Genomic DNA, 27,966 nt, shown 5'->3' on the forward strand with positions numbered 1-27,966 from the left:
CCGCCCCCGCCGCCATTTTCCATGTTATTCTCTGTTTTGCCGCACAGTGTTTCACCAATTTTGAATGCAAAGATTTCTTATATTTTCTGATAAGTTTGCGTTATTAACTTCCTGGCTTCTCCAGTTTAGTGGAGGGGGAGTTTATCTCCAAATTCAGCCAAGGAGACGGCCTACTTAGACAGCCATGTACATCAAACAGGTAAGCGAGCGACACCGTAGTTACTTACAGACTGGCCTAATGAGGCTAGCTTAACGTGATAATTGTGCTCACAATACACAGTTTCAGCACGGAATATAGCTTTAATTGAATCGCAGAGTTAAGTAAGATCATGCATAAGCTAAATATATAGCTCACTAACGCTAACTAGCGCTACGTGGATTAATCTTGAATTGAATTGCCCGTCCCCCTTTTTAAGAGGCTAGGCTAATGCTACAAGCTAACGTGAGGTTAACGTTAGCTGATTTAGTCGTTTCTGTGTCAATATTGCACCGGCATCATGTAGTTAACTTGCTTTCTCGTATTTAAAGATACGCTCTGACGTTATTGTGGCTGTCTAACTAATGGTTTATGTGTATGAAATGATCCCCAAACGGTGACCGCCAGTCAAGGCCCTGTGTCTGTGTAGGGGAGAAGTGGTAGTAACATATAAACTCGTGTGTGGTTATGACGGTGTTACGGACTGTGTATTCACGGTTGTCTCCGGGGTCCTGTGCAGGTCATCATCCAGGGGTTCAGAAGTTACAGGGACCAAACTGTGGTGGACCCGTTCAGTCCAAAGCACAATGTCATCGGTGAGTATCAACTTTTCCTCACATGCTTATTGCTTATGTTACTTGCTTATCGTTTACCTGTAACTTACCCCAGAATAAGATCCACTCACTTTAGTTCTATACAGAAGGGAAACTTTCTGTAAATAGTGCAAAGAAGTGAAGAATGCAAGGTGCGCCGAGATAAATAATAAATGGTAAAAAATAAAAATAAAAAAGACATGTTACTTTATATACATATAGTAGGTTTCTGTATATTTAAACTCTGCTTTTCAATAATTTTATCATGTTGATCAATTGTTTTTTATGCTGATGCTAAGTGCCTTGAACTGCCACTGTGCATGCTATATATGCTATATGTGCTATACAAATAAAATAGACTTGACTATGTGTTATAGCGTTCATGTGCTTGGGTGTGCACTTTGGATGAAGACACCTATATGAGCTGCCAGAAAAAGATAGTGAGCCAAAATTTCATGTGGGTGGCTGTGAAGATATTGTATGTCGTCATGTCCTCATTTTCTGCTTTTTTTTTTTCCCGTTACAGTTGGAAGAAATGGGTCAGGAAAAAGTAACTTTTTCTATGGTAAGTGAGCCTTAATGACAGCAGTCAAACATTATCTTCTCTTGTTAAGTTCATTGTCTAATATCATGACTCCCATCTGTTTCTTTAGCCATCCAGTTTGTGCTCAGTGATGAGTTCAGCCACCTTCGACCCGAGCAGCGCCTGGCCTTGCTCCATGTAAGTACAGGCAAATGACAGACACGCAACAGATTTGGCTACTGTTATGAAAATGGCTTTCTGACACATTGGTTGTAAAATACTGAACTTTTTGCTCATGTAACCTGTGTAAATTCCTAATAACTGCTGGATTACAACAGTCTTAATTGCATTAGTTACATACTGTATCTGTTATTAACATATATCTTCATATTCATTATCTTAACATGTACATGAATTTCACTTCCCTGTCACTGTAGGAGGGAACTGGTCCTCGTGTCATTTCGGCTTTTGTGGAGATTATATTTGACAACTCTGACAACCGGCTGCCGGTAGGAATGACAAAAATTTCATTCTGATCCTATTACTGTAATGTCTGACAAAAGGATTGACCCCTGCCCCTTTGGTGTTGTTGAAACCTTTCAATAAGCCTCTCAAATAATACTCTGTCTCCTGTGTTAGCAGGAGGCTTTCCTGCCTGTGAATGTGATAAATACTTGGTTGTTTTATTTTTGCTGTCATTATAAACTCAGGCCGGAAGTGCACTGGTGTATTTGGCATGCCATCTGGCCTGTAATCTTAAAAGTTCATGGTGTTGTCTGTCCAATATAATTTTATACTGCTGATCCCTGGCTCTGGTACAACACCTACAAATGCCAAATTAACAACATGATAACAAGTGGACTTAACACCTAACAAACCCACCAAATTATCCACAGGGGAAAAACTTTTAAGAGAGGCCTTTAGCATAGCCTATTTTACAACTGCATTTATACCAAGACTCTCATAACAGTACACATCAGTACAGTCAATAAATGTGGCAAAGTACCAGACATTCATATTGCCTTCACAACTGCTTTTATGTGCATCCTTAGCCGAGGCTACCCGCTGACGCAGCACAGTATTACACATGTCATGTTGAACTGTCGTCCTAAATTGCTGACAGCGGTTATGACCTCTGAATACGGTCAGCCTGCTTCAGTGCATGCTGTGCTTATTATTTTGACAGGCAGGATGTTTGTTCTACTCTAGAAATCCAAAGATTGGTTATAACTAGGTGTGAAACTGTAATCATGCAGCTGACTAACACTGTGACATAACCAGCCAATTCTGCCGCAGTGTGTGATTCTCCTCCTGACCAGTAATAAATGTCTCTCCCTCCAGATCGACAAAGAAGAAGTCTCCCTTCGTCGTGTCATTGGTGCAAAGAAGGACCAGTACTTTTTAGACAAGAAGATGGTGACGTAAGTATTGCTGTGGACCGACTGTCCATGTCCCTGTAATCACAGGAAATGACAACTCTGTGAATCCATGTAATCACTTGTTTGATGGCGTCTGTGATTGTTGCAGTAAGAATGATGTCATGAACCTTCTGGAGAGTGCCGGCTTCTCCCGCAGTAACCCCTACTACATTGTCAAGCAAGGAAAGGTGAGAAAGGAGTGGTTGCATAACCTCACAGTTGTTTAACACACCATTTTTTTTGGTTTGTGCTTTGTAATATGCAAGCAGGGCTTAGGACCAGAGTGCTGGATGTCTTTAGCTGGCCTGTCCTGTTAAAATCACATCAGTACAACATCAGCTGATAGAAGGATTGGTGTTAATTTGTAAAATCAGAAATGAACATCCACTAAATGTGAAGTGTATTGTGTCAAGTAGGGAACCCGAACAGCAAGGTATTCTGTCTCACTCGTTATTGCGATGGTTCATGCAGATCAACCAAATGGCTACAGCGCCCGACTCCCAGCGTCTGAAGCTGCTGAGAGAGGTGGCAGGAACACGAGTGTATGATGAGCGCAAAGAGGAGAGTATTTCGCTCATGAAGGAGACGGGTAAGAGCTTTCCACTTGAAAAATACTGTCTACTTGATTTTGACTAAACTGAAGTGTTCGTGAAAAAGTTTCACACTGTTTTTCTATATTTACTCAGTAAGTTTCATGAGCTGCAGGCTAAGTAAGTACAGTGTAAATAGTGCACACTGCACTGCACAGTAACAAAAAGCACCTGAGGTGGTTAATTTGAAAAATAATGTCATTTAAAAACAAGTCTTAATGATGTTATTGTCTTTATTATTCCATCTTCAGTGTACATGATAGTGAACAACACACAATTACATACAGCTGTTAAATCATCTCTTGTTTGCATTTGGAAAAACAACCCAACCTGTTGTGTATGTTTGGCAGAGGGGAAGAGAGAGAAGATCAATGAGCTGTTGAAGTACATTGAAGAGCGTCTGCACACCCTGGAGGATGAGAAGGAGGAGTTGGCTCAGTACCAGAAGTGGGACAAGATGAGAAGAGCCCTGGAGTACACCATCTACAACCAGGAGCTGAACGAAACCCGCGCCAAGCTGGATGAGGTAAAAGAGTCCTACAAAAATCTGAATTTATCCACTCCAGTAGCATTTTGATCACAGGTGTTATAGAAATCTTGAGCATGTAAATCCAGAAACTCGAGGAGATACAGATGTCTCATGCAAAAAGGTTTATTGACAAACACAAAGTTGATCAACCGAGGAGATAGTAGTCATAATTCAAAGTGCCACAACAAATCTGAAGGAAAAGAGTTGAACCACTCTGTTATTCAGGCAGCGTCCAGGTGACCTCATCCATAGTCACAACATTGCTTTAAGATTGTTTACTTGAGCGCTGTCCCTATGGCAACGATCATAAAGACGGGTGGGCTCGACTGTCTGCTTGTCTAATGAGCATTTCATACATGGCACACATATGTAAATAGGAGCATTTTCATATATGAGACATTTAAAAAATGTTAGAAGAAGTGAGTGAATCTTGTTCAGTTATGAATGAAAGTGAGAATTAGGTCACTGCGGCCTGTGCACCGAGCATTTAGGTACTTCTTCTGTTGCATACAGCTTCAAAACCAAGCCTTTTGTATTTTATGTGTGTGTGTTGTTGTTTTTTTCCCCCAGCTGTCCTCCAAAAGAGAGACCTGCGGAGACAAATCCAGACAGCTGCGTGATGCTCAGCAAGATGCCCGAGACAAAGTCGAGGTAAAGAAACCCATCACAGATGTAAAGCTGTGATTAAGGGTGCATGAAAATGAACATTGACAAAATGATAATCACAGCATCATCCTCTAACGAGGTGTTACAATATGCACTGAAATACAGTATGTAAAATCATATAGTAAAATGTCGCATTTATACCGTAGAATTTAGTCGTTTTTCAAAACCTGATTATTCTGAATATCTCACACTGTGACTGTGATCATAGTAAGACTTAATGTACTCATTACGCAAGCAGTGAATCACAAAATGTCAGGCATGAGAAAACAGAAATAGAATACAGAAACTACTTGAGTGATATTAAATTTGCATAGTGTCATTGAGATCTTTGTTAATATTTCTTGTAGTGAGCATCGAAAACGAATACAATTAAAACATTTTGAGACCGCTAATGTTCCCAACCGCTCTGACATGTCGTGGATCTGAATATAAATAAACGGATAGTCATTTATTCACTGACGTGGAAATAAGCTGTCGTAGTTTTGAATTAAATCTCACGGCCTGTTTCTCCCTTTTGGCTCTTGTTCCGTAGGAGACGGAGCGTGTTGTGCGGGAGCTGAAGTCCAAGATCTCCGCCATGAAGGAGGAGAGAGAGCAGCTGTCGGCCGAGCGCCAGGAGCAGATCAAGCAGAGGACCAAGCTCGAGTTGAAGGCCAAGGACCTGCAGGATGAGCTGGCAGGCAACAGCGAGCAGAGGGTACGGAAGCCTCCCATCTGCGTCACTCTGCACTCGTGATGCTGTACCAACAACACTCCCCCTTCCCCTTACAGCACTGTACATAGAGGGACGGTAGTCGTTTTCTCTTTGCACCCATCCGCTCAAATCCGTTTGAAAGTTGGGTAAATGTTGACAATTATTCACTTTTCAAATAACTCAGCAAGAATAATATATAGTATAGTCTTCTGTAGCCCCTAATTGTTAGTCTTTGTAGTAAAAAAATAAATAAATAAAAGAAAACAAATGACCAGAGCCCAAAGGGATGGCTTAAAATAGTTTTCTCTGACTGAACGGTAAATAAAATCCAGGGTATTCGGTTTACAGTCATATAAAAACACAGAATGTCAGGAAAATCCTAAAATATATGACAGCAAATGTTTATTTTATTTCATTTACAAAAGTGTCACTGATTCATTTTTTTGTTGATTGTCTCAGTAGATTCACCGTCTAATCAAAAAGCACAGATCCTAAAAGCTGTGTGGGGTTTTTTTGTCCCATTCCCCTCTAAAACTAGAAGTATGGCCAAATGTACTTAACAGTTTTAGTGCTGAATTTTTAAGTAGAACCATTTGCTGGTCCAATACTGGGATGACGAACCAAAACAGAGGAAGCACCAGCCTGCGTATCAGACTCTTGCCAGCAGTCCCACTATACATCACTCCTGGCATGAGCTTGTGTGTACAGAGCTGGCAGGGCTCGCTGTCCGTATGGCCTCGTGTTCAGTGTGTGTTTGTGTGCACGTGTGAGTATGAATAATCATACAGAACAGCTTTATTGGCTCAGTCTGTGTGAGGACCATGATGGGTCCAAGGCAGCATGCTGGCTGCTGGTTGGATTAAGTCCACCTGGCTGAAACTGGAACAGCATCAACCAAAAGTTATTGGAGCAAAATGAAAAGCAAGGAAAGCAGAAGTGCGTCACTATCTGCTGATAGTAGTTTGATCAGGTTCGAGGCGGCCTTGACTGTCACAGTCTGTCGCCGGTGGGCAGCTCTGCTGTTGAGGTGATCTCTATCGGTGTCTATAACGATGTACTTATCTAATGAAGTTCAGCAGAAGGGTTCAAAAATATCTTTTAAAATCTTGAGACAAAGTAGGCATGAATGTTTCATAATGGGTGAATTCTACACAGTGAAAGTTTTTAGGGGTCGAAATCTTGATTCTTATCTGCAATGATTCTGAATCAATTCTCAAATGTCAAAAACTGATTTTCTAGATGTTAGTTAATAATGTGATGTTGATGGAGTGAAAAAGGAGGAACTCACCTGGACAGTCTACAGCGCCAACATGCAGTTATCTCCTAGTTAATCTTCAAAAAAGGCAGACGTTGTTGTGATTTAATGACTCAATAATTACCTTTTGCGAAACGAATATGAAATATATTGTGGATTTTCTACGCCATCACCCAGAGACTAACGTTAGTGGAGTGGAGCAGTGAACTCCAGCACTAAAGTAAAAATCTGAACAGTGCGTTTCAGTTCAAAAACCCTGTGGCCACTCAGCATCTTGGACAATGATGTCTTTCTCTGGAGCTAAAGGTGCAACAGAGAGGCTGCTCTCCACTGCTGGAGACATAACCTTAATAACAACACAGCGGAGCACTCCTCCTCCCACTTTGTTATTCACATACAGGCAGGAGACCAGATTCATAAATTCATTAATTAATGCAGTTTACTTTTTAAAATGAAAAGGCTCCTAACTGTTTATCTTAACTGCCAGTTATGTTTCATATTGTATTTCAGTGGACCAAGGAGACCAGTGAATGGTTTGGTGCACAGTATACTGGAGCAAGAGACTTAGAATATTGCCCCCTTTTTTATTCATTATATGTAGAATTGGTTTTGAATCGATTCTGAATCAATTCAGACACCGAGAATCGGAATTGAAATGAATCGCAAGATTCCCAAATTTTCACCCCTGTTACTTTTGCTTACACTCTGCTATAGCCATATTTTTCCTTGATTCACAGCCTGTTATTATTGAGTGAGTGTTGCACTCGTCCCAAATAGATTGTAGGTTCCTAATGGCTTGACGGTGTAATCAGCTTCAGTAGGGACTGGAATTTTGAGTACATTGTTACATATTATGCTTTATACATACGATGTGACTGTGTGTGTGTGTGTGTGTGTGTGTGTGTGTGTGTGTGTGTGTGTGTGTGTGTGTGTATATATATATATATATATATATATATATATATATATATGTATATACACACTGTAAATACATACTAATAATACTAATGGGTTTTTTAAAAAAAACGTACATTAGTGAATCTCCACACTCCTTTTCTCCTGAATGTATACGTAGCCTGCACCGTTCAGTACCCTGAGATTTTATGGGATCTGCTCTCAGCTTTAGTACAACATTTTTGAATTGTAATTAAGATTTAAACTGATTGACATCTGAGCAGTACAGGACATGTCCACCGTATTTCCAATAATAATTTTGTTTCAAGATTATTTGTAGCCCACACATTGTGCAGAAACTCAACCTTTTACATTTCACCATCAAGTAGAGTAAGATAAGGTAGCGTGAGCAAATGTAATGAATAGATATGGGTATAAACTACAAATAAATATAGGTCACACTGTACAAAGGTGATCAGAGCACCTTATATCTTTTGACAGTGAGTTTTGTTCAAAAGTCTTTTTTAGCACTTGCCCTCCTCGATACCTTCTGTCTTGACTTAACCTACTTTGTTTCATCTTCACTTTCTGTTTCTCTGCTTTCCTTGCCCTCCTTATCTCTTTTAAGTTCTACATTTTGAAGATGTGCCGTAAAATTGCCTGTTTTCGCTCCTCTAGAAACGCCTGCTGAAGGAGCGTCAGAAGCTGCTGGAGAAAATCGAGGAGAAGCAAAAGGAGCTGCAGGAGACGGAGCCCAAATTCAACATGGTGAAAGAAAAAGAGGAGCGGGGCATCTCCAGGTAGGGATGACTCACTCACAGCTACGGTCCCTTGAGCAGCTGGTGACTAGCGATAACTTGATGAGTCAGTCATCACATTATGAATACATTCTGATAGTGAGAGATCAAGAGGTGAATGCACATAAGATATATATAGATTCTCTTAAAGTACTTTGGTGCAGATGTGCTACAAACATTTTGAAGCCTGATTTGCAAGGAGGGGACACTGAGTTCCTTTGAAGCATGCAGATGCGTCAAAATCACGGAAATATAACTGTTGACTGACGAGATTTAACCGTGCACATATTTAGACGCGTAATTTCTCAGGAAATGAATAGAAAAAAAAGGTGACTTATTGATGTGGCTTCCTGTGTGAACTTGTGGTTTAGTTCACAAAATCTTCACTCTTTCTTTGTTGCCATCTACTTTCAGACTGGCCCAGGCTACGCAGGAGAGAACAGACCTGTACGCCAAGCAGGGTCGCGGCAGTCAGTTCACTTCCAAAGAGGAAAGAGACAAGTGGATCAAGAAGGAGCTGAAGTCTCTGGACCAGGCCATCAATGATAAAAAGAGACAGATCGCAGCCATCCACAAAGACCTGGAGGACACAGAGACCAACAAGGAGAAGAACCTGGAGCAGTACAATGTAAGAGGAGGAACCACAGCACTTGTTCTCCACTGTTCAGTTTAATACTTGGATGATTTGTAGATTGGGGGGATTAGTTTGGTTAAAGTAGGTATTTTTTGTAGCTATTACTTTCATTATTACTGCTGCTAGTACGTGCTATCAAAATGACACGAGGTTGCTGTTGTGGGTTGTAAAAACTGGACTTTGAGATGCTGTGATGTTTTGTATTTTTCATGCAATCACTGTAAAAGCTTTCTGCTGTTTTGATTTAACCCCCGAGCATGTCTGACCCACTTTCAACTCATCTCTCTTTTAGAAACTCGATCAAGATCTAAACGAGGTCAAGACCCGCGTCGAGGAGCTGGACAAAAAGTACTATGAAGTGAAGAACAGGAAAGATGAGCTGCAGAGCGAAAGAAAGTAAGCCACTTTGACTTAATTACATTTAAATTTCAACCTTTGCTCATGCTTTTTTTTTTTTTTTTTTTACTAGCTCCATAGTATAGCATCACTTGATTTATATCTCTAGGTGAGTCATGCCGGCATCTTGCATTAAACTGAAAGGTTAAATTGTCCACCCTCCCTTTAAGTCAATATGCCATGTCTGCCTAGCAACCTTTATTTACATACCACAGTATTGTCTGCTGTGAATGTCACCGGGCTTTCCATGTCCACTCAAACAGTGAGGTGTATTTATATAATGCAGAGGAGGAGGATGCCTCAGGCCTCTGCTGCCGGACACTTTTTTGCTTTTAAAACGTCTTCCAGGTTAGTAGTGAAATGACAGTCAAGAGAGATGCTTCCCTGCTTCTTGAAACACGACAAACGGAGCATTTCTATTCAGGTCTGTCCGAGTATTATATGAGGTAACACACTCGAGGGAAAATGTGTGTTTTCATTTTAGTATAAAAAAAGAGGTCATGATCTTTTTTTAAAAAACTGAATTCCATTAAATCCAATGAAAAAAAACATTCATTATCATCACTAAGTAAAACTAATTCAGTGAGTGATTTTCATGAATATGTTATATGATTGTCTGCAGCCTCCACTGTGATCCATTGTTTGGGTGTAGTGGGTGAAAAGGCAGCATAATGACGGCTTTAATAGATGGAACACAACATGCAGACACCACAGCTGCAAGCTGTTAGTAATGTATCATCTAAAATTATGAAGAAATTACCCTAATTGAAACAAGAGGGAGACTGCTTTGGCAGTTTAATTGTTGCAATTATTTAAATTTGATTATTTAACAAGAATTAAGATATTTAGTTTTTATTTGTGAGGATAAAAAGCTAGCTGTGTCAATATTAGTCAAAAAATCAACATGATTTTAAACCTGAGATTTTCATTCTTTTCTTTTTTGTTTGTATTTATTTATTCATTCATTATTTACATGAAAATATTCAAGAAGATGTTACAATTTTAGTAGAGTGCACCTCCCCTTTTTTCATGCATGTGTTTGTTTTTTTATCACTGACTGACTCCTGTTCCTGTCAGTATCATGGCTGCAGTTGACTTTTTGTGTTTCGGGTGACATAAGTGTAACAGTGTGTGACTGTCTGTGTCTGTCCAGCTACCTGTGGCGTGAGGAGAACGCAGAGCAGCAGGCCCTGGCAGCCAAACGAGAGGACCTGGAGAAGAAACAGCAGCTCCTTCGAGCGGCCACCGGCAAGGTCCGTGTCTTTGTGCATGATTGCATAATTATTGACTTGCATAACGGAACTACGGGATACCTAACCCTTCCGTCTGCAGTATTTGTCTTTGTATGTGTGCACAGACACATAAATTCCCCTTTTTTTTGTCGATGATGATGGTTGAAAGCTGTGATAAATGATTGGTAACTCACTAATCCTTTTACTAGCACGCTCATGTATACATACTCACCAGTCTTTTCTGTGGATGGCACTCAGAAGTAGCCTGTCATGCTACCCGTCTATTAAACCTTCATACATGCACTTAACTTGCTGAAATACTGTGAGACAGGAAATAGGCAGGAAATGAAGATAAATCAAACCCGCCGAGTGAAAAAGTGCCTCACTCTCTCTGAGCCCACCTGAATACTGCGAAAGACTCACTTTGTGACTCAGCCAGTTGTCAGGATAGGTATATCAAATGGAATCATTCATCTGCCTCGCTACTGGCACCTTATCATAGCTGGCTAAATTTACATATGACTCACTCCTCACTGCCCCATCCAGTAACTGCCAGTCGTTTCTTCTGGGCAGATGCATCAATCAAATATCACTTCTGAATAATTTCTGCTGAGATGAAAGGCTGCTGTTTGTGGCTTCATGGACAAATGTCCCGCATTTATTTTTCTTTCATTGGTCCCAGCTGACTCATCCTGTCTCCAGCCTTTGATGGGCTCTGTCTGCCCTCTCTCATATTTTAAATTCATAGTGTACAGTTTATAGTGTTGCACAATATTGTCAAAATAGAAAAAGATTTCTCTCTCTGTATTTGTCCAATGCCTCTCAATAGGAAGTACCATAAAAGGCAGCAAGTGGAAAAACTTATTTCCCGCTGCAGCAGTGTTCTGCTTTAGAAGAAGTCGTGACTGTTTATGTGAAAAAAATCTAAATAACATTAAAACACAATTATGTTAGTTGATAAAATGCTGTAGTGCATTTTGAGATTTTCACAATTGCAGTTTCAGTTATATATCCTTCATGTCAGTAAATAAATAAGATCAAGTGTAGGTGCTTTTTAGCTTTTTGTTTGTTTGTTTGTTTTTTAAATAAAGTGCTCAGTATTCCTCCTCTTCCTCCAGGCCATTCTGAACGGTATCGACAGCATCAACAAAGTCCTCGAGCATTTCCGTCGGAAGGGCATCAACCAGCATGTCATCAACGGTTACCACGGCATCGTCATGAATAACTTTGAGTGCGAGCCCGCCTTTTACACCTGCGTGGAGGTGACCGCTGGTACCAGGTGAGGACTGATTTTCTTTTTTTGTTGTTGTTGTTGTTGTTGTTGTTGTTGTTGTTTTCAATAAAAATGTGACTAACAAACATTTGTGGTGGGTGTGAACATTTTGCACCAACAGTGGCCGTTACCTCCACTGCTCACATGCTGCAAGCTAACACAAAGCTGTCCTATGTCAACCTTAACTTAAACAGGAAGGACCATTGAGAGCAAGCTCTCTTTTACAAGGACGCCCTGAATACAGTACATATAAAGGCACACGAAAGTTACAGTATCATCATCAACATATAAGAACAATAGAAGCAATAAAAATACATATGAAAGCACACAAAAATTAAAGTATCATTAGATTGTACAACAAACAGTTCAAAGACATCAACATAAGGGACATCAATTCAAAACAACACTTGCATTCACACAGCTCTATGCTGAACTGTAAGTTAACAGACCAGTTTGAATGTACTTGCATATAGAGCTGCTGCGGTTACCACATTACCACGGTAACACAATCACATCACGCCCACCACAGAGTCTAGCTGATCACCGCTGAGTGAGCGGCTCAAGAGATAGGACATTAATTATCCTCTCAGGCTTGACATAAAGAATGATGTGCTAAGACATAAAGACAGACATTTAGACTGCAGAGGCTGTGAAGAAAAGAACTACTACAGGAATAAATGCATCTGAAAAGTTAACAATATTGGTCTGAATATAAGGTTTTTTTTCCTGGAAATATGTTCGACAACAACCTTTTTTTTCATGACTAAGACGAGATGATGACGAGTATCAATATGCAATATTGTTGATGAAAAAGGACGAGACTAAAATGCTGCTTAAAAAAATAAAAACTTAACCAAAGCTTCTCTTTATTTTCATTGACAAAATAAAATAGACTCTCAGGAGGTGTTAACAGAGCAGCAGCAGCAGTAATGAGTGCTCTGTGTGTTTACACTGGAGGCGTTCAGGTGCAGTGTGGAGTGTAGGTCATCTATGTTTATGGAGGAAAATAGACTTCAGGTCACGTTTACGTGTATATAGTCCAAGTGAAACGCGAGCCATTACATGGTCTCTGTGGACAGCTGTATTGATAAAAATAGCAGTGTATAACATTACCTTTCCTTATCATGGTTGTTGTTGTTATTCTAGCAAACCATGCCATGTAAACTAGCTTGCTAGACAGCAGTTTTGTTTGTTGTTTTGTTATGAAGTCCATGGGGCACATTTTTTTTCTTTTTTTATTTCTTATCAATTTTATTAGGCTAACTACTTTTATTTCTGTTGTTCAGAACAGAAAGGTAAGTTTGTACTTCGGGCAACCAAAAAATTGGTTTCAAAATGTTTTATTTTATGTTCAGCTCTCATTGTTTTATAGTAGTTTTACAGAGAGTATTTGGCCGCAGTTGTTGAATCATATCGGTTCAAAATAAATATGCAAATCAGAACGTGTTCCATGTCTGGATGTATTGTTCCTTAAATTGATCCCATCAGACCAGCCGCATTCTCAATCAGTCAATCATTTTCATCAGATAATAATAAGATCAAATCTTGAAATAAGTTTGACTAAAATGACAAAAACATATATTGGTTTTGGTTCGACAAGATTGACTGAAATGTTCCATATAATCTGAAGGCTAAAAAGACTAAAATGTCCAGACAACTAAACTTGACTAGAAAAAACAGGATGAGGTTGACTAAATATGATTAAAAACTAACAAGAATATTTGACACAGGACTAAATGAACACTGTTGCAAACCCATCCATTCTTTATTTTCATGATCTTCATGATGTGATGTTTTTCCAGACTCTTCTACCACATTGTGGAGACTGACGAAGTCAGCACCAAAATCCTGATGGAGTTCAACAAAATGAACCTCCCCGGAGAAGTTACATTCCTGCCCCTCAGCAAGCTGGACGTCAGAGACACCGCCTACCCTGAGACCAATGTGAGGACTTTGTGTATATAACATCATCTGCATCGTTCAGAATATTAGAGAGCATTTTGAGGCATAGTTATGAGGTTTAATATAAATGTATTTATACCGGATATAACTCAATTAGGTGCTATAAATGTTACATTGTCAACAGTTACCAGCTGCTGTGGCTGGTGACCCTCTCTGGTTTATCTGTTAGGGACAATATTTATTTGCATTTACTACTCGATAGGTGCACTCATTACACTTTAAAACATACAGATGAGTAACAATCATGCAAACTAAATTTTCATCATCACAACATAGATAAATTCTACTTTTCCCCGTTCTACTACAGCTAGTTCTTGTTTGACAATACAGTGTGTAGTATTTGATTCTATGTTCATATCAACCTGTTTTTGCCCCCCTAAGGACGCCATTCCCATGATTAGCAAGCTGCGCTACAGCCCCAACTTTGACAAAGCCTTCAAGCACGTGTTTGGTAAAACCCTGATTTGTCGCAGCATGGAGGTTTCCACCCAGCTGGCCAGAGCGTTCACCATGGACTGCATAACCCTGGAGGGTAAGCCCACCTGAAATACACACTACAGTATATATACCACTGAAAAATAAAATGAGCAACAGGGGGGAGGAGGGACAGTTCTCGTCACAAAAATGATGAGAGTTTGAGACCAAAAGTGAATCGATGAACATCTGCTAATATGGATAAACAAAAATATTTATGAAAGGATATCTGTTACTAGTTATTTGCATCTTGAGAGTTGTCACTTGATTGAGGTTTTGTGTTTCTTGCCTTTGTAACACGGAACTTTCTGCATCTTTGTGCCTTTTCTACATAGCACAGGTTTTATTTTTAGGACTGTATGTAATACTAGTGTTGCAGTAGCCTTTTATCTCTTACATATGCTACATTGTGTGTGTGTGAACTTTCAGGTGACCAGGTGAGCCACCGTGGAGCTCTGACAGGAGGCTATTACGATACCAGAAAGTCTCGCCTGGAGCTGCAGAAGGACATGAGGAAGGCTGAGGAGGAGCTGGGTGAGCTGGAGGCCAAACTCAACGAGAATCTGCGCAGGAACATCGAACATATCCTGTCTACTATAAGATGCTGTATAATCGGTTTGTTTATTAAGTGTTAAATGTTGGTTCCACATGCTCTCTATTGAGAGGTCAGAGCATCAGAGTTAAGATAAGTTTCTGTATGGATAGCTGTGCTGCAGACACTCCGTATGTTACTCACATTTTTCAGGGAAAAGCTAAGGGGGGCAATAAAAACGTTATCTTTTTTTTTTTTTACCTGTTATCCAGCAGGTTGCATCTTCAAAGGTATTTGAAAAGCATCCCTGAGATGAGAACATCTTTCCTCAGGGTGCAACTAATGTTTAAATTCAGGATATCCACAGACTGCGTAGCTCAGTACAGCGGAGCTGCGTTTGTAGTGCTGTTGATGAAAAGGTGAGCAAAGTCTGTGGAAATACTGGATTCAAATGTTTGTTTTGCCTCGAGGAAAGATGTTCTCATCCTGCGCAGACAGTAAACACCTTTTTAGATCACAAGAATATTTTGTAGATGCAAACCGCTCCCAGACAACAGGTAGAAAAAAATTATGTTTGTATTTCTCCCCTAAGTTTTGCAGTGAGAAGTCTGAGTCACGGTGTAATGTAGGGAGCGCAGAGGTCAGACGTGGGGCTACGTATTGATTATAACAAAATGGGTTGAGTCACATATGAAAACCAGACAGTTAGTAAATAAGAAAGTCTCTTGGGTTTTGTTAGTGTTCACCTCATGGGGTATACAGGAAGAAGGACATTGATGGAAATGTTTCAACATTTGAGAAAGGAAGAATTCACCATATGAAATATTGACATTAATTTTGTAAAAATGCTTGTGCAACAGCTCCAGGAAGGCGTTTCCTCCCTTGGAGAGATTGAGGAGGAAACATCATGTACATGCACGGATCAATATCGTATAGAAAAACCCTTCAGACATCCTCTTCTGTTGGTAGAAATATGTTTTAATTCACACACTACCCTGCAGTTCATAGCAGCGTTTTCTCCATCTAGGAACTCTGTTTGAACAGTTAAAACGCCCTTGAGTGCCGCCCTCACTCAATTACAGGGTGATGTCACACGGCTGAGTCTGTATTTTAGAGATGGATTAAACACATCTGGGTTATGTAGCTACCTCAAAGCCGGCAGGAGGCTGACTCGGTTGCTATGAGAGGGTGTTAGCAGGTCAAGAAGGATTAGAGGATGTCGGGTCATATTGGACAGAGCCATGACTCACATGTGTCAGAGCAGGACAGCCCACGAAGGAAGAACAGGGGGGGGGGGGTGAGAGAGGATTTGTGCTTGCATGTACCGCATGTTTATAGATACGGTCACTTCCGGTATGATTATCTGTGTTTGCATACCTGTGTGATTGTGTGTGCACTTCTCACAGCAGGTACTGTGTGTGCGGGTGAATATGTGCACCTGGCGATTACGTACGTGTGTGAGTAGGCAAGGGAAACGGATGACTGAGCCGATGACACGGCGCTCGTCCTTCACTCCTGCAGCAATGAGTCACAGAACAGATCAATTATTTAAAAGCCTCTTGTTTTTCACTCTCTACCTTTTGCCCCTGTCGATAAGCATGAGATTACGCTGATGCACCTCAACCCATCCTTTCTATTTTAAGTCGCCATCTTCATTTTGCCACCAGCACCACGGTGTTGAGGTAATGCAGTAAGTGCACTTGTGCTGTGATTGCTCATAACTGCCACGACTCTTATCGACTTGGTTATGTGTAATGCATCTGTTTTTATATTTTATTCATAGGAGTTAAAGTGGTCATCTATTTTTAAAAAATCATTTAAGTCAGGGGAAACGGGTAACCTGATGTCAGCCGCTCCCATTCAAGAAAAACGATCAGAAGGTCTCAAATCGTCTTGTTTTCTCAGTCTGATCCGGACGAAGCAGGGCAGTCCTCTGACTTTCGGTGGCCCCTTTTTTAAATCGATAAAACCACCAGCGGATTGATTTGCCTCAGTGTCCTGTTAAACCTCAAAGGGGCCAGAGGAGAGTTGCAGTCCTAGAGGATCAATAAACCTGTCTGTTAAATTAGCTTAATGATGAGTATGTGCAGCCCTCCTTAATCCTCCGCCTTGATATCAGTGATGACACAGACTTCCCCTGGAAACCCAGTCACATCATTGAAGCCCTTTTGTTTTCACTTCTAACAAAAAAAAAAGCCCATGACTTTTTATTTGTTAACGGGAAGAGCCTCAACAAAAGCCAGTCTCTTTTCTGCTTCTGTTTTTGTTTATTGGTGTGTAATGCTGTTTTGTTGTAGTCTGTACTTGGCATGATTTATAATATGCACAATTTCAGCTATATGAGCCTTGCATGAGGTAAATGCAATGTACAACAGACAGCTGTAGCCTGTAGACACTGTATCATATTAATTTCCTTAACGGCCACCTCTACGTATTAACAATGAGATCGACCAACTGATGAACCAGATGCAGCAGATCGAGACACAACAGAGGAAGTTTAAGGCGTCCAGAGACAGTATTCTGTCAGAGATGAAGATGCTGAAGGAGAAGAGGCAGCAGTCGGAGAAGACGTTCATGCCCAAGGTGATCATGCGCCGATATTATCACAATATCCTAATTTGTATTTATTTGTGTGATCTAATATCAAGGTTCAGCTTGTTTCTAGCTCACCTCTCTGCTTTCCACTGACCGTCTTATCTTCTCTCCCTCCTCTTCCTCTCCAGCAACGCAGTCTCCAAAGTCTGGAGGCCAGCCTTCACGCCATGGAGTCCACCAGGGAGTCGCTGAAGGCCGAGCTGGGTACAGATCTGCTCTCTCAGCTCAGCCTGGAGGACCAGAGGCGTGTCGACGACCTCAACGATGAGATCCGTCAGCTCCAGCAGGTCAGGAGGAGGAGGAGGAGGAGGAGGAGGAAGGGGCTGAGACGTATGATCTGTGTCTGTTAAACACAGGATTTGTGGCACAGTTTATACTAACTGATCAATATAAGCTGCTGCATTTGGAATGATTTTTTATGATCTAGTTTCTCTATTAAGGAGAAGTGCTACATACGTATGTTTAGATCATCAAGGCGAATGTATTTAAATGGAACTGTAGATAGTAACTTTCAGATTTCTTTGTAGCTAGCGAGCAGTGGGCTGAAATGACAAAAGATCAGCAGCAGCCAATAAACGTTCGCTCTGTGACTCGATCGAATAACAAAATCCAATTTAGCTGTATCACATTACAGTTTGTTGGAGGGACGATAAAATATAATGTTCAGTGTGGGACATGATTGATGGATGTGTCCTTTCTGTTTGTTCCTTCTTTCATTACACACGGTATCTCAGACACCACAGATCGGATCAGAAACCTTTTTAGAAAACACAGTGTTGAGCTGAAATAGTTGGTGCGTACACATCCCTCCACATGCTCATATGTAGTTCAGAGAATGCAGCTTTTACCTACATTGTGTTGTTTCTGTTTGACCCCCACCCCTCCCTCCACCCCCCGCCTCTTGCTAGTGTATTCAAATGACTTGACTGAGGTGAGAGTAGCAGGCAGCAGCTGTGTGTGGGATGTTCCTGTGATCCAGCGTTGCCCCCTCTTTCTCTTTCACTGCCAGCTGCTCTCAGCTCTCACCTCAATGAACTCTCAGCTATTCCCGCTATGGTTGCACAACAACTCCGCCCCCACAACATGGAGCCTTTCATGTATGGTTCTGCAGTGCTGGCAGTTGTTGAATTTTTATATCGCTCGCAACATAACACTTGGTTTTGTGTTTATGAGTTAGGCTCTGTTCACACTTGGCATTCACATATGTGTGTGTGTTGGGTCAAGTGGACAGCTCTAAGTACAGGTGTGAATGAGCTTCCCTTCTACCGATCGTCTGGGGGTTTCTAAATGCAAGCTAGTTGCTTGAAGGGCAGTGAGAACGGCCGCTAACAAACCTACATCCCTCACGTTTTGTCAAGGACACGCCTAACAGGAAATGATGCTCTCCACCCATTCTCCTCCGTAGTGAACTGCATGTCACCGCCCCGATCTGAAGGGCCGCCCTAAAGGCTTTGGATTGGTTCTGTAATGCTGGGTTGTTGTTTTGTTTTTGTTTTTTTAAGTCTCGAATTGTTTCCACCCAGTTTTAACACTGAGTCTAGTGTGAACACATTGAGGAAGCATTGAGATCCGATCACTCAGACCTCATTCGGAGGTGGTCTAGGCTGCGTATGGCCACATTCTTTTAGTGGTGTATACGTGAATGTGTTCTGGGCCACACTGAAAGACCGCCTACTGGACTGATGTCCTATGCGTAAGTGGAAGTACGTACTTATTCACGTGCCAACGGCGTTATATTCAAGTGTGAAGCAACAAGAAGAAGGTCTCGTGGATGGAGTACACACGAAACATGTGTCTGGTTTCCATTGAGGCCGAAGAGTTTTGATTTTGCCTGTGCGCCAAGGTCTCTGCAAACTTCTTCTTCTTTTAATTTCCAGCAGACCAAGCACGGAAAGTGCATTGCTGCCTCCTGCTGGTTTAAAAACTCATTTGCAAACAAAAGTGATGTCTGTGTTTATTTGCATATAGAGCAGGACGTGAGATCCAATCACAAGTGGTCACTCGAGACACATGTGGAGATGCATTTTAATGCCAGGTGTGAACTGACGTACTGTCCTCTTGTGATCAGATCACTCAGGACGCATGTGAATGCCAGGTGTGAACAGGGCCTTATTGCCTTAATGTTATTGTGGCATTTGCCAGGACAAGTGTGAATGCACACACAGGGGATTTTTGTGTACCATGTTTGGGCAAAGACAGCATCACAGTGAATAATTACAGATGTATCAGATATTAATTAAAGTAATTATAATTCTTAGTAGCTGTTTTATTCCATGTAGAGCAGAAGGTGGATGTTTTCGTCACACTAGGGCAGTCCACATGTTGTCTGGTGGTATCAATGGGAGAAACATTATTCAAAATTGGCTTTTTATATTTCCTTACTAACATTTGAAATTCTCTATCACTCTGCCATCGTCATTCTGTGTGGCAGGTTCTTCCCTCTGATACACAGTAAATAAGAAAACTGTCAAGAGCTTGTAAATACTGAGTAGCTGTAAAATGTACTAGTGTGTTACATGAGCATTAGTTTCAGTGTGTTGTGTTGACCCCGTTATCCATCCACAGGACAACAGACAGCTGCTGAATGAGAGGATCAAGCTGGAGGGCATCATGACCAGAGTGGAGACGTATCTCAATGAGAACTTAAGGAAGCGTCTTGACCAAGTGGAGCAGGTACGCTGTCCCTTTAAACTCCTTAGAAATAAGTTTTTTTTTATATAATCTACTGAAAGAATCGTGTAGTATCTTGCACTTTGTTTGAATTCTCAAACTGATTCAATGAAAAAAAAACATAGTAATGTGTTGACATCGTGTACTGTGGGTGTTTTGATTCATGCATGTCACGAAGGGGGTGTTTGCATTTGCATGACCCTCTTTATTTTTTTTTTTTTGTGATGTGACCTAATTTGCATTAACGCAGGAGCTAAACGAGCTGCGAGAGACTGAAGGAGGCACAGTGCTCACAGCCACAACATCTGAGCTGGACGGCATCAACAAACGTGTCAAAGATACTTTGTCTCGATCAGAAGGTACGCATTAGACAAAACAGTGAGGTGGTGGTTACCTAAAGTTTAGAGAAACACACACACACACACTTTCATGGTTGGTGGTAGCTCAGAGTCTTAAGTGTATGTCTAAGTTAAATGCAAATGCGTCATGAATTAGTCAAAAATCAGCAAGCTGTAACAAGAGAGTGAGTCGACACCAAACATATTTGGAGTTGTTTATTCATACTCTTAAGTAATCACACTTTCAGTTTGGTTTGTTTTGCAGATCAAATAAATACAGTTTGATTTTTGGGTCAACACACTGACATCACCAAAAACCTGAAAAACTATTTGGAGTACATATGATTTTTGTTTTCAAGCTCTGGTTGAACCTAATATGTATCAGTCACTTTTCAGCTTTCACAGATCAGTCACTGCATTCTACCCATAATGCATTGGGTTCATCTTTGGCAAAATGAGTACAAGCTCAGTAACTTATGATTTATACTAATACTTACATGAAGGCTGGGAAAAACAATCAAAATGTGTTGAACAGAGGCAAATATAATGATTTTTGGATTGTATGTAGCAGCCTTTTAAGTACCTGTTAATACCACATTATTAGGTAACTTTTCAGGAAACTAACAAAACAAAGCTTAACAATTTTGTCTGTTATCTTTAATAATATCTGTCGGGGCCCAAAACTTGCCGTAAGTCGATAATCTCAATCGACAAAACTGCAGACTGCCTCTTCAGGTCGGTACGTCCAGCAGATGGTGAGAATCGCTGAGATGCGTTTGACTCACGCTTTGTATAATATGTTCTTCTAGAGACAGCCTGGCCGCACAGTTGTATAAATGTTCTAGCTGTGACTCAGATGAGGCGGACAGAATGCAGTTGTCAGCAAGCACTTGTTCCTGAATAGAATTAATTTGCATGGATTCATATTTGATCATTCTCACTAACTTATTAATGACACATTCACAGCATGACCTTCTTAAGTGAATATTATATTCAGTCCTTTTGTTGGAAACTCTTTGCATGTCATTTTCATATATGATTCAGAAAATCATCAGATTTTCTTTTGTCTCTCTCTTTTAACAAAGTGAGAGAAATAGCCTCCGTATTAGTAGACGAAGGAGTAATTGCGGCTCCTCGACGAAGATGAAACCCACACCGTTTTATAAGTAGCATTGACTGTTTTTTCGTGGTCTACTTTGGAAAAGTTTATTTCAGTAACTTTTAAGACTATGATGGGCTTTTTCTGAACCAGGGACTAAGCCACAATATGTATGCAATAATATCTCATTTGGACTGAAACGTCTCATCAATCACCTCCTCTTCTAATGTCTATCCCCAGATCTGGATTCTATGATCGACAAGACAGAGGCGGAGATCAAGGACCACATAAAGAGCATGGAGCGCTGGAAGAATATCGAGAAGGAGCAGAATGACGCGATCAACCACGACACTAAAGAGCTGGAGAAGATGACCAACAGGCAGGGCATGCTGCTCAAGAAGAAGGAGGAGTGTATGAAGAAGATCAGAGAGTTGGGCTCTCTGCCTCAGGAGGCCTTTGAGAAGTACCAGACCCTCACACTCAAACAGGTACACACAGGAACACACACACAGCCTCATATACTAACATCTCATACTATAGACCGTAAATCCATCCTCATATAGAAGTCAAAATATCACACGCTTAAAGCAGCAATAAGTAAATTGTTATTTTGTTTTTGGACACTTGGGGGCAGCAGGACAAGTTTAAAAACAACCCTGAATACAATATTTACACATCCAGCAGACACAGAGCAGCAGTTCAAATGAAGTCCAGTATTCACTTTGCTTTTGGCTCTGATTTGGTCTCCAGAAACTCCTGAGATCTTCAGCAGCTCAGTGCTCCTCTGTGTTCACCAGCTAGTTACTAACTTTGACTTGTCTGCTGTAGGGATGAGTTCTGATAGCCGGTTGCATTGTGGATCTCATTCCCGATGAGCAAAACACCCGGATTTATTAAACCCCAGATGCTGGTGAATCTCTTGTGGAACATTTTATCTTTCCTCATTCTTTTTTAGAAAACATTTAGGTAGCTGGTTTTATCATTTTCAGCCGACTGTTGCTGTCACTGGTTAAAATAACAGCAATCACTAACAGCAGATTAGATCAAATGTTGTTAATACTATAACAGCCAAAATATGAAGCTTGGCTGTTCTCTGTAACACCACCTGCACGAGTGGATTGTGTGTTTGTGTAGTTTCACACGGAGGCAACTCTTCTCTTGAGAAACGTCTTCCAGTTAAACTTTGATTCATATCAAATGAACATTTTAATCTGATCAGCTTAATAGTACAGCTGTTAATTGGATGTGTCAGATCCATATAATTAACACCTCCTTTAATATGCTTCTTATCTAATTTTCAGGTTGTAGATGCAGGTTATGAACATTAATTAGGCTGCTTCTAAACACTTTAGCATTCAGCTGCCTTTGACATCTTTGAGTTGGAGTTATTTTAGCCTTTAGTTACTTGCAAATGTGGAAAGGTTAAAACCTAATAAGATTCAGTAAGGGATTCAGTTTTGATAAGTGGATTTGAATTTGATAAATGCTATTAAACCCCATCCCAAAACTGTAGAGCAACATGTAGAAATAGAATAGAAACATGTGTAAATATTAAGAAAACTACTATATTATTAATTAGTCTGTATTAAACACAGTATAGCTGATCCCAGAGATCCAGAGAGGACTGAACAGAGGTTTAACCAGCTGAGTCTGTAGCTGAACAGTCACAGTCCGCTGTGTGGCAGTGAAGTAAAGAAGACAACTTCCTGCCATCTAACTCTGTCTGTTATCACTCATTTTAAATGTCGTTACAGCCGATCACACAGCTGTTTTGTCAGGGCTGTTTGTCCCGTTCCTCACAGATGTCGGCTGCGATGTGCAGTTTTGTCGTTTGCCGACTGAAAGGAAAACGCAGAAGAAGAGATTTTATCCGCCTTTTATTGTTCAGGTGTTTCTCTGTGGACAGAGACTGCTTAGTGTGGACGTAGTCTGAGTCACACCCATGAGTGTGCACACATACACACACACAGATAGACCCAGCGTCCCTAAGGAATAAGGCTTGAGCCCATCACATCCCACCCACTCACCAGTGACTCAGACACTGGTTAGTGCTCTGTCTCTGATTTTTTTAGCCAGCTGCCACTGGGAGCTCAGACTGAGAGTTGAGTGGACCTGGCTGCATCTTTCATAAGTGTCTGAGCATGTACTGTGTGTGTGTGTCTTTGCGCCCCCCCCACCCCCCCCTCCACTTCCCCTCCCCCTTGACAATGCTGAAAATAGCCTCACACTTTCTCATAAACACTCTACATAGTTAATCTTTCTCCGCGGGACACTGCTCGGGGGCAAGATGGTGCCATTGATTGCAGAAGTGGATGAGAGGGCCGAGTAATAATGGCACTTGCTCATGTTCCTGTGGTCATTAGTGATTCAGATGGACGAGTTTATAGTTCAAGAGTTTGTAGAGTGCGTGTCACTTTTGAGCCAGACTAAGCTGTTTCCTAATTAATCAGGTCATGTCATCTTCAGATATTATAGAATCTGGAAAGACGCTTTTAAATACTTGAAATACAGAATATATCTGAATTTAGTCAATAAGTGGTATCAATACACTTTGCATATATTAGCAGGTTTAAGGAAAGTTTCCAGCTCTGCAGGTTTATGTTGCATATTTTGCTGGAAGATTTTCTCACTTTGTACAAAATAAACGTGTGGTTCAACTAAACATGCACACGTGCAGACCTCTTTCCTACATAGTCATGCCGCTCCTTGTGTCTACCTTAAAGAATTTAATAGTTGATTATTATAATTGACAAATCTCACAGTGGAGCTGGGTCACATGGTCATCCTAAGCAGATGATTGTAGATGTTTAACTTTTCTGAGCATTTAAAGGACTTCCCGTCCATGTTTTAAAGATTGAGATTGCAAGTTCATCTTAGTTTTTAAAGTATATTATTGAAACAGACAAAATTGTCATATGAACATAGATAACAATGAAAGAAATAAATGATTATCACAAAAAACAGTAAAAAGCAGATTTTAGACAAGGCTCAGAACAGTAGTTTGCTTAAGATAAAGAAATAAAGATACTCATGGACTGCCTGACTAACAATGATTTAATCTTTCCTGTTTTGTTTTGTCTCCCCTCCCACCCACCTCTGCGCTACAGTTGTTCCGTAAACTGGAGCAGTGCAACACGGAGCTGAAGAAGTACAGTCATGTCAACAAGAAAGCTCTGGACCAGTTTGTCAACTTTTCCGAGCAGAAGGAAAAGCTCATCAAGCGTCAGGATGAGTTGGACCGTGGCTACAAATCCATCATGGAGCTCATGAATGTCCTGGAGCTGCGCAAGTACGAGGCCATCCAGCTCACCTTCAAACAGGTACGTTACACCTGAGACTCAAGGGAACATCCAGTTTCACTGACTTAACCAGTGTTGGACGTATCAGCCAGCTGACGGGTGTTACAGACAGGCCGAGTTTTGAAGGACCATAAGTGCAGCTTGTTACCTGTAGTTGATATTTTGAAGGCACAGCAGTGTTTTCTAGTTGGTACCAGATGTCCTGTTCATGACTGAGTTCCCAAAAGTGCTTCTGTCTCAATCTAATAATATAACAGAAATATAACATTACAGCAAGTTGAAGCTTCTTCTCTAAATATTTTACCAGATGCCTGCTGATATGCAACATTTTATTTACCCTTTTTGAAGTTTTAGATGATCAGATTTTTGTATTTCAGCTTTTTTTATATACTTAATGATTATTAAATACATAAATCTGTAGACGCACACTTAACGAACATCTGAGTAACGTCACTCTCGCTCATATTTTCTAACCTCCCAGGTGTCGAAGAACTTCAGCGAGGTTTTCCAGAAGCTGGTGCCCGGAGGCAAAGCCACGTTGGTGATGAAAAAGGGCGACGCTGAAGGCAGCCAGTCCCAGGATGAGGGTGAGGGCGGTGCAGACAGCGAGAGGGGCTCCGGCTCACAGAGCAGCGTTCCTTCTGTGGACCAGTTCACTGGAGTCGGCATCAGGGTAAGAGTTTGTTGTAACTGAACTTGATGGATGTGTCCGGACACTTCTGCCTCAGGTCTGATACTCGACCTCCTCTGTTCTGTGTAGGTGTCGTTCACAGGGAAGCAGGGTGAGATGAGAGAGATGCAGCAGCTGTCTGGAGGTCAGAAATCTCTGGTGGCTCTGGCCCTCATATTTGCCATCCAGAAGTGTGACCCCGCCCCTTTCTACCTGTTTGATGAGATCGACCAGGCCCTCGACGCCCAGCACAGGAAGGCTGTCTCGGGTAAAAGCGTTAGCATAAATACATAACATACATTAATACATTGAACTGAGTGGTGAGGCTCAACATGACGGGGTCTGTTGACATTGTGTCAGTGAGGTAATCTTGGCAGAAAATTGTGATTTCAGTTCTTCATCTTCATGTCGCTTCATGTCCGTTTCAGACATGATTGTTGAGCTGGCAGGACACGCCCAGTTCATCACCACCACCTTCAGGCCTGAGCTGCTGGAGTCAGCTGACAAGTTCTACGGTGTCAAATTCAGAAACAAGGTGAGGTTTTCCCTTTAAGTCTTCCAGTTCTGTTAAAGGCTCACTCAAGTTTGATCTTATCTGAGGTTTTTCTCACACACAGGCTGTGGGAGGATTTTAACAGTGCTGTGATGTTTCTCCAAAAATGAAACGCTCTTTTTATTTCTACACATTTTGCAGATTGAGCTGATGTTTCAGAATAAGTTTAACAGTGCATATGCTGCACAAAATATCCAACTGAACATGAAAATCTCACAGCACACAAGAAGGTTGAGACTGTTTGCTTCACTTTAGGTTTTATGAGAGCAATATGTAGTTTATTCTGTATAAAACCATCAACTTTTGGGGGCAACAGGATGTCATTGTGAGTTGTGCGAGTGTCATTATAGAGAAAGAAAACTAAAAACTTTAAAAGCCATATTGTTGCATTCACTGACATTCTGCATAACACATTCCTGAGCATTACATCTGCTCGACCCACCACTTCTCTCCAGAGATGCAGTCGCAGATTTTGTTTAAAAATAAACTACACAGCATTATTCAACACGAACCAAACCCAAACACAGTCATGAGACATCGAGTGAAAGGGAACGAAGATCTTTAGTCATAACAATGTTTGCTTGATATGACTGTGAAACCCGAAATAGAACAGTCCAGGTTCTGCTCAGATTTCTGCCCATGCATTGTCATCCTCGTCCTTCTGGAGAAGTGTGAAAAAAATAAATCAGGATTTACGTCAGAGACAGTTTTTTTTCCATCTCTTTCTGTAAATATTGAACAATTCTGTTATTGATTTGTTATCTAAGAGACCACCGTGCTCACAGGAAACTGATTACTTCTTGTAAATCAAGCTTTTGAGGTTTCATAAGTAACCGTGATTACTGCTTAGTCAGAATGGCTTAAGTGGAGGCATTGATTGGTCACATAACTGACTGTGTGTGTGTGTGTTTTTCTTTTTAGGTGAGTCACATCGACGTGATCACAGCAGAGCAGGCCAAAGACTTTGTGGAGGATGACACCACCCATGGTTAATAGTCTTTGCCCCCACCACCCCCCCTCTACAGTGCACTGCGTAGCTCAAAGCCTTTCGCCACAGAGCCCAAAGACAGAAACGTCTCCCTCAGTCCGCCAGCCTCTTCTAGTCGTCCTGTTACACATAAACAGGGCAGCGAGTTGAAGCTTCTTGGACCATCTCTGAATTGGACATGTTCTAGTAAAAACAGACAAACCCCCCCTTGTTCAAAATCACTGATATTTACAGTTCACTTCTGACATCATTTCATGGTTTCATAAGAAGAGATGAATTTATTATGTCGCCCTTCCTGTGTAACCATGCCTCTGTATGTATCAATGGCACCGGATTTGGTAAAACTAACACAGGTGTAGGTCTTTTTACACAGACAGAAACTCATTTTGTCTGAAGAGAGCACTCATTTCCTTTTGTGTTATTGTGAGGAATTTTTTCATTTGAAACGAGAAGTGCCCGAGGCGCTCTTAAAGGCAACGAACCGTCAGAAAGCACCTCATCCTGTGTACAGTTCAGACTGTTTTGATATGACTTACATGAAGATTGTTAAAGTGAAACCTTAAAGCTCTGTGGAGATGAGAGTCTTCAACTGATCTGGATTTTTGTTGTTTTTGGAAAAGGAGTGTGTTCACTCTGAGGTTTCTGTAATGTAAACTCTTTGTACTGAGAAAACAATGCTAACTTGTATCAGTCATAACCAGCCATATGGTTTAAAATGTTTAAAGGTTGTGGTTCCTTTTTATGGTTGTTACTGTATTGTGTAATTCCCTGTTTTAGGTCATTTAAATATATGAAAGTTTTAATTCCAAAACGCATTATCTATTTTGGAAATCAACAATTCCAACATTAAAAACAAAAACAAAAAAAACATCCATATCTATTTGAGTCCTGAAGTGACTCGATAGTTAAACCATGTTGTGCTTTTTCTTTAAGTTGTAATTTATCATTTGTTCATTTCTTCAGTGGATATGTTGTTTGGAATGAAACTCATCATATCTTGTACCTAGTTTCAAATCTGCAACGCTTTTTACATGTTTTTGTTCCTTTTTATGTAATTAGAAAACTCCAAAAAATAATAAAGGATTTTAAAATAAAA

General features: G+C 40.8%; 1 protein-coding gene across 1 annotated transcript; it reads left to right on the forward strand.

The window, feature by feature from the left end:
- smc3 (structural maintenance of chromosomes 3) lies at positions 1-27,966 on the forward strand. The gene is made up of 29 exons (XM_067581862.1): positions 1-199; positions 717-792; positions 1,316-1,354; positions 1,443-1,510; positions 1,750-1,821; positions 2,654-2,733; positions 2,840-2,918; positions 3,202-3,319; positions 3,671-3,846; positions 4,420-4,500; positions 5,048-5,212; positions 8,037-8,158; positions 8,570-8,783; positions 9,082-9,185; positions 10,339-10,438; positions 11,536-11,696; positions 13,493-13,634; positions 14,034-14,184; positions 14,556-14,706; positions 17,088-17,241; positions 17,382-17,540; positions 19,819-19,926; positions 20,174-20,282; positions 21,601-21,848; positions 24,468-24,680; positions 25,141-25,332; positions 25,420-25,597; positions 25,758-25,864; positions 26,804-27,966. The coding sequence occupies exons 1-29, from the start codon at positions 185-187 to the stop codon at positions 26,873-26,875; spliced, it is 3,654 nt and encodes a 1,217-aa protein (XP_067437963.1). The 5' UTR covers positions 1-184; the 3' UTR covers positions 26,876-27,966.

This window comes from Thunnus thynnus, chromosome 3 (genome assembly GCF_963924715.1).
Source record: "Thunnus thynnus chromosome 3, fThuThy2.1, whole genome shotgun sequence".
Classification (NCBI taxonomy): domain Eukaryota; kingdom Metazoa; phylum Chordata; class Actinopteri; order Scombriformes; family Scombridae; genus Thunnus; species Thunnus thynnus.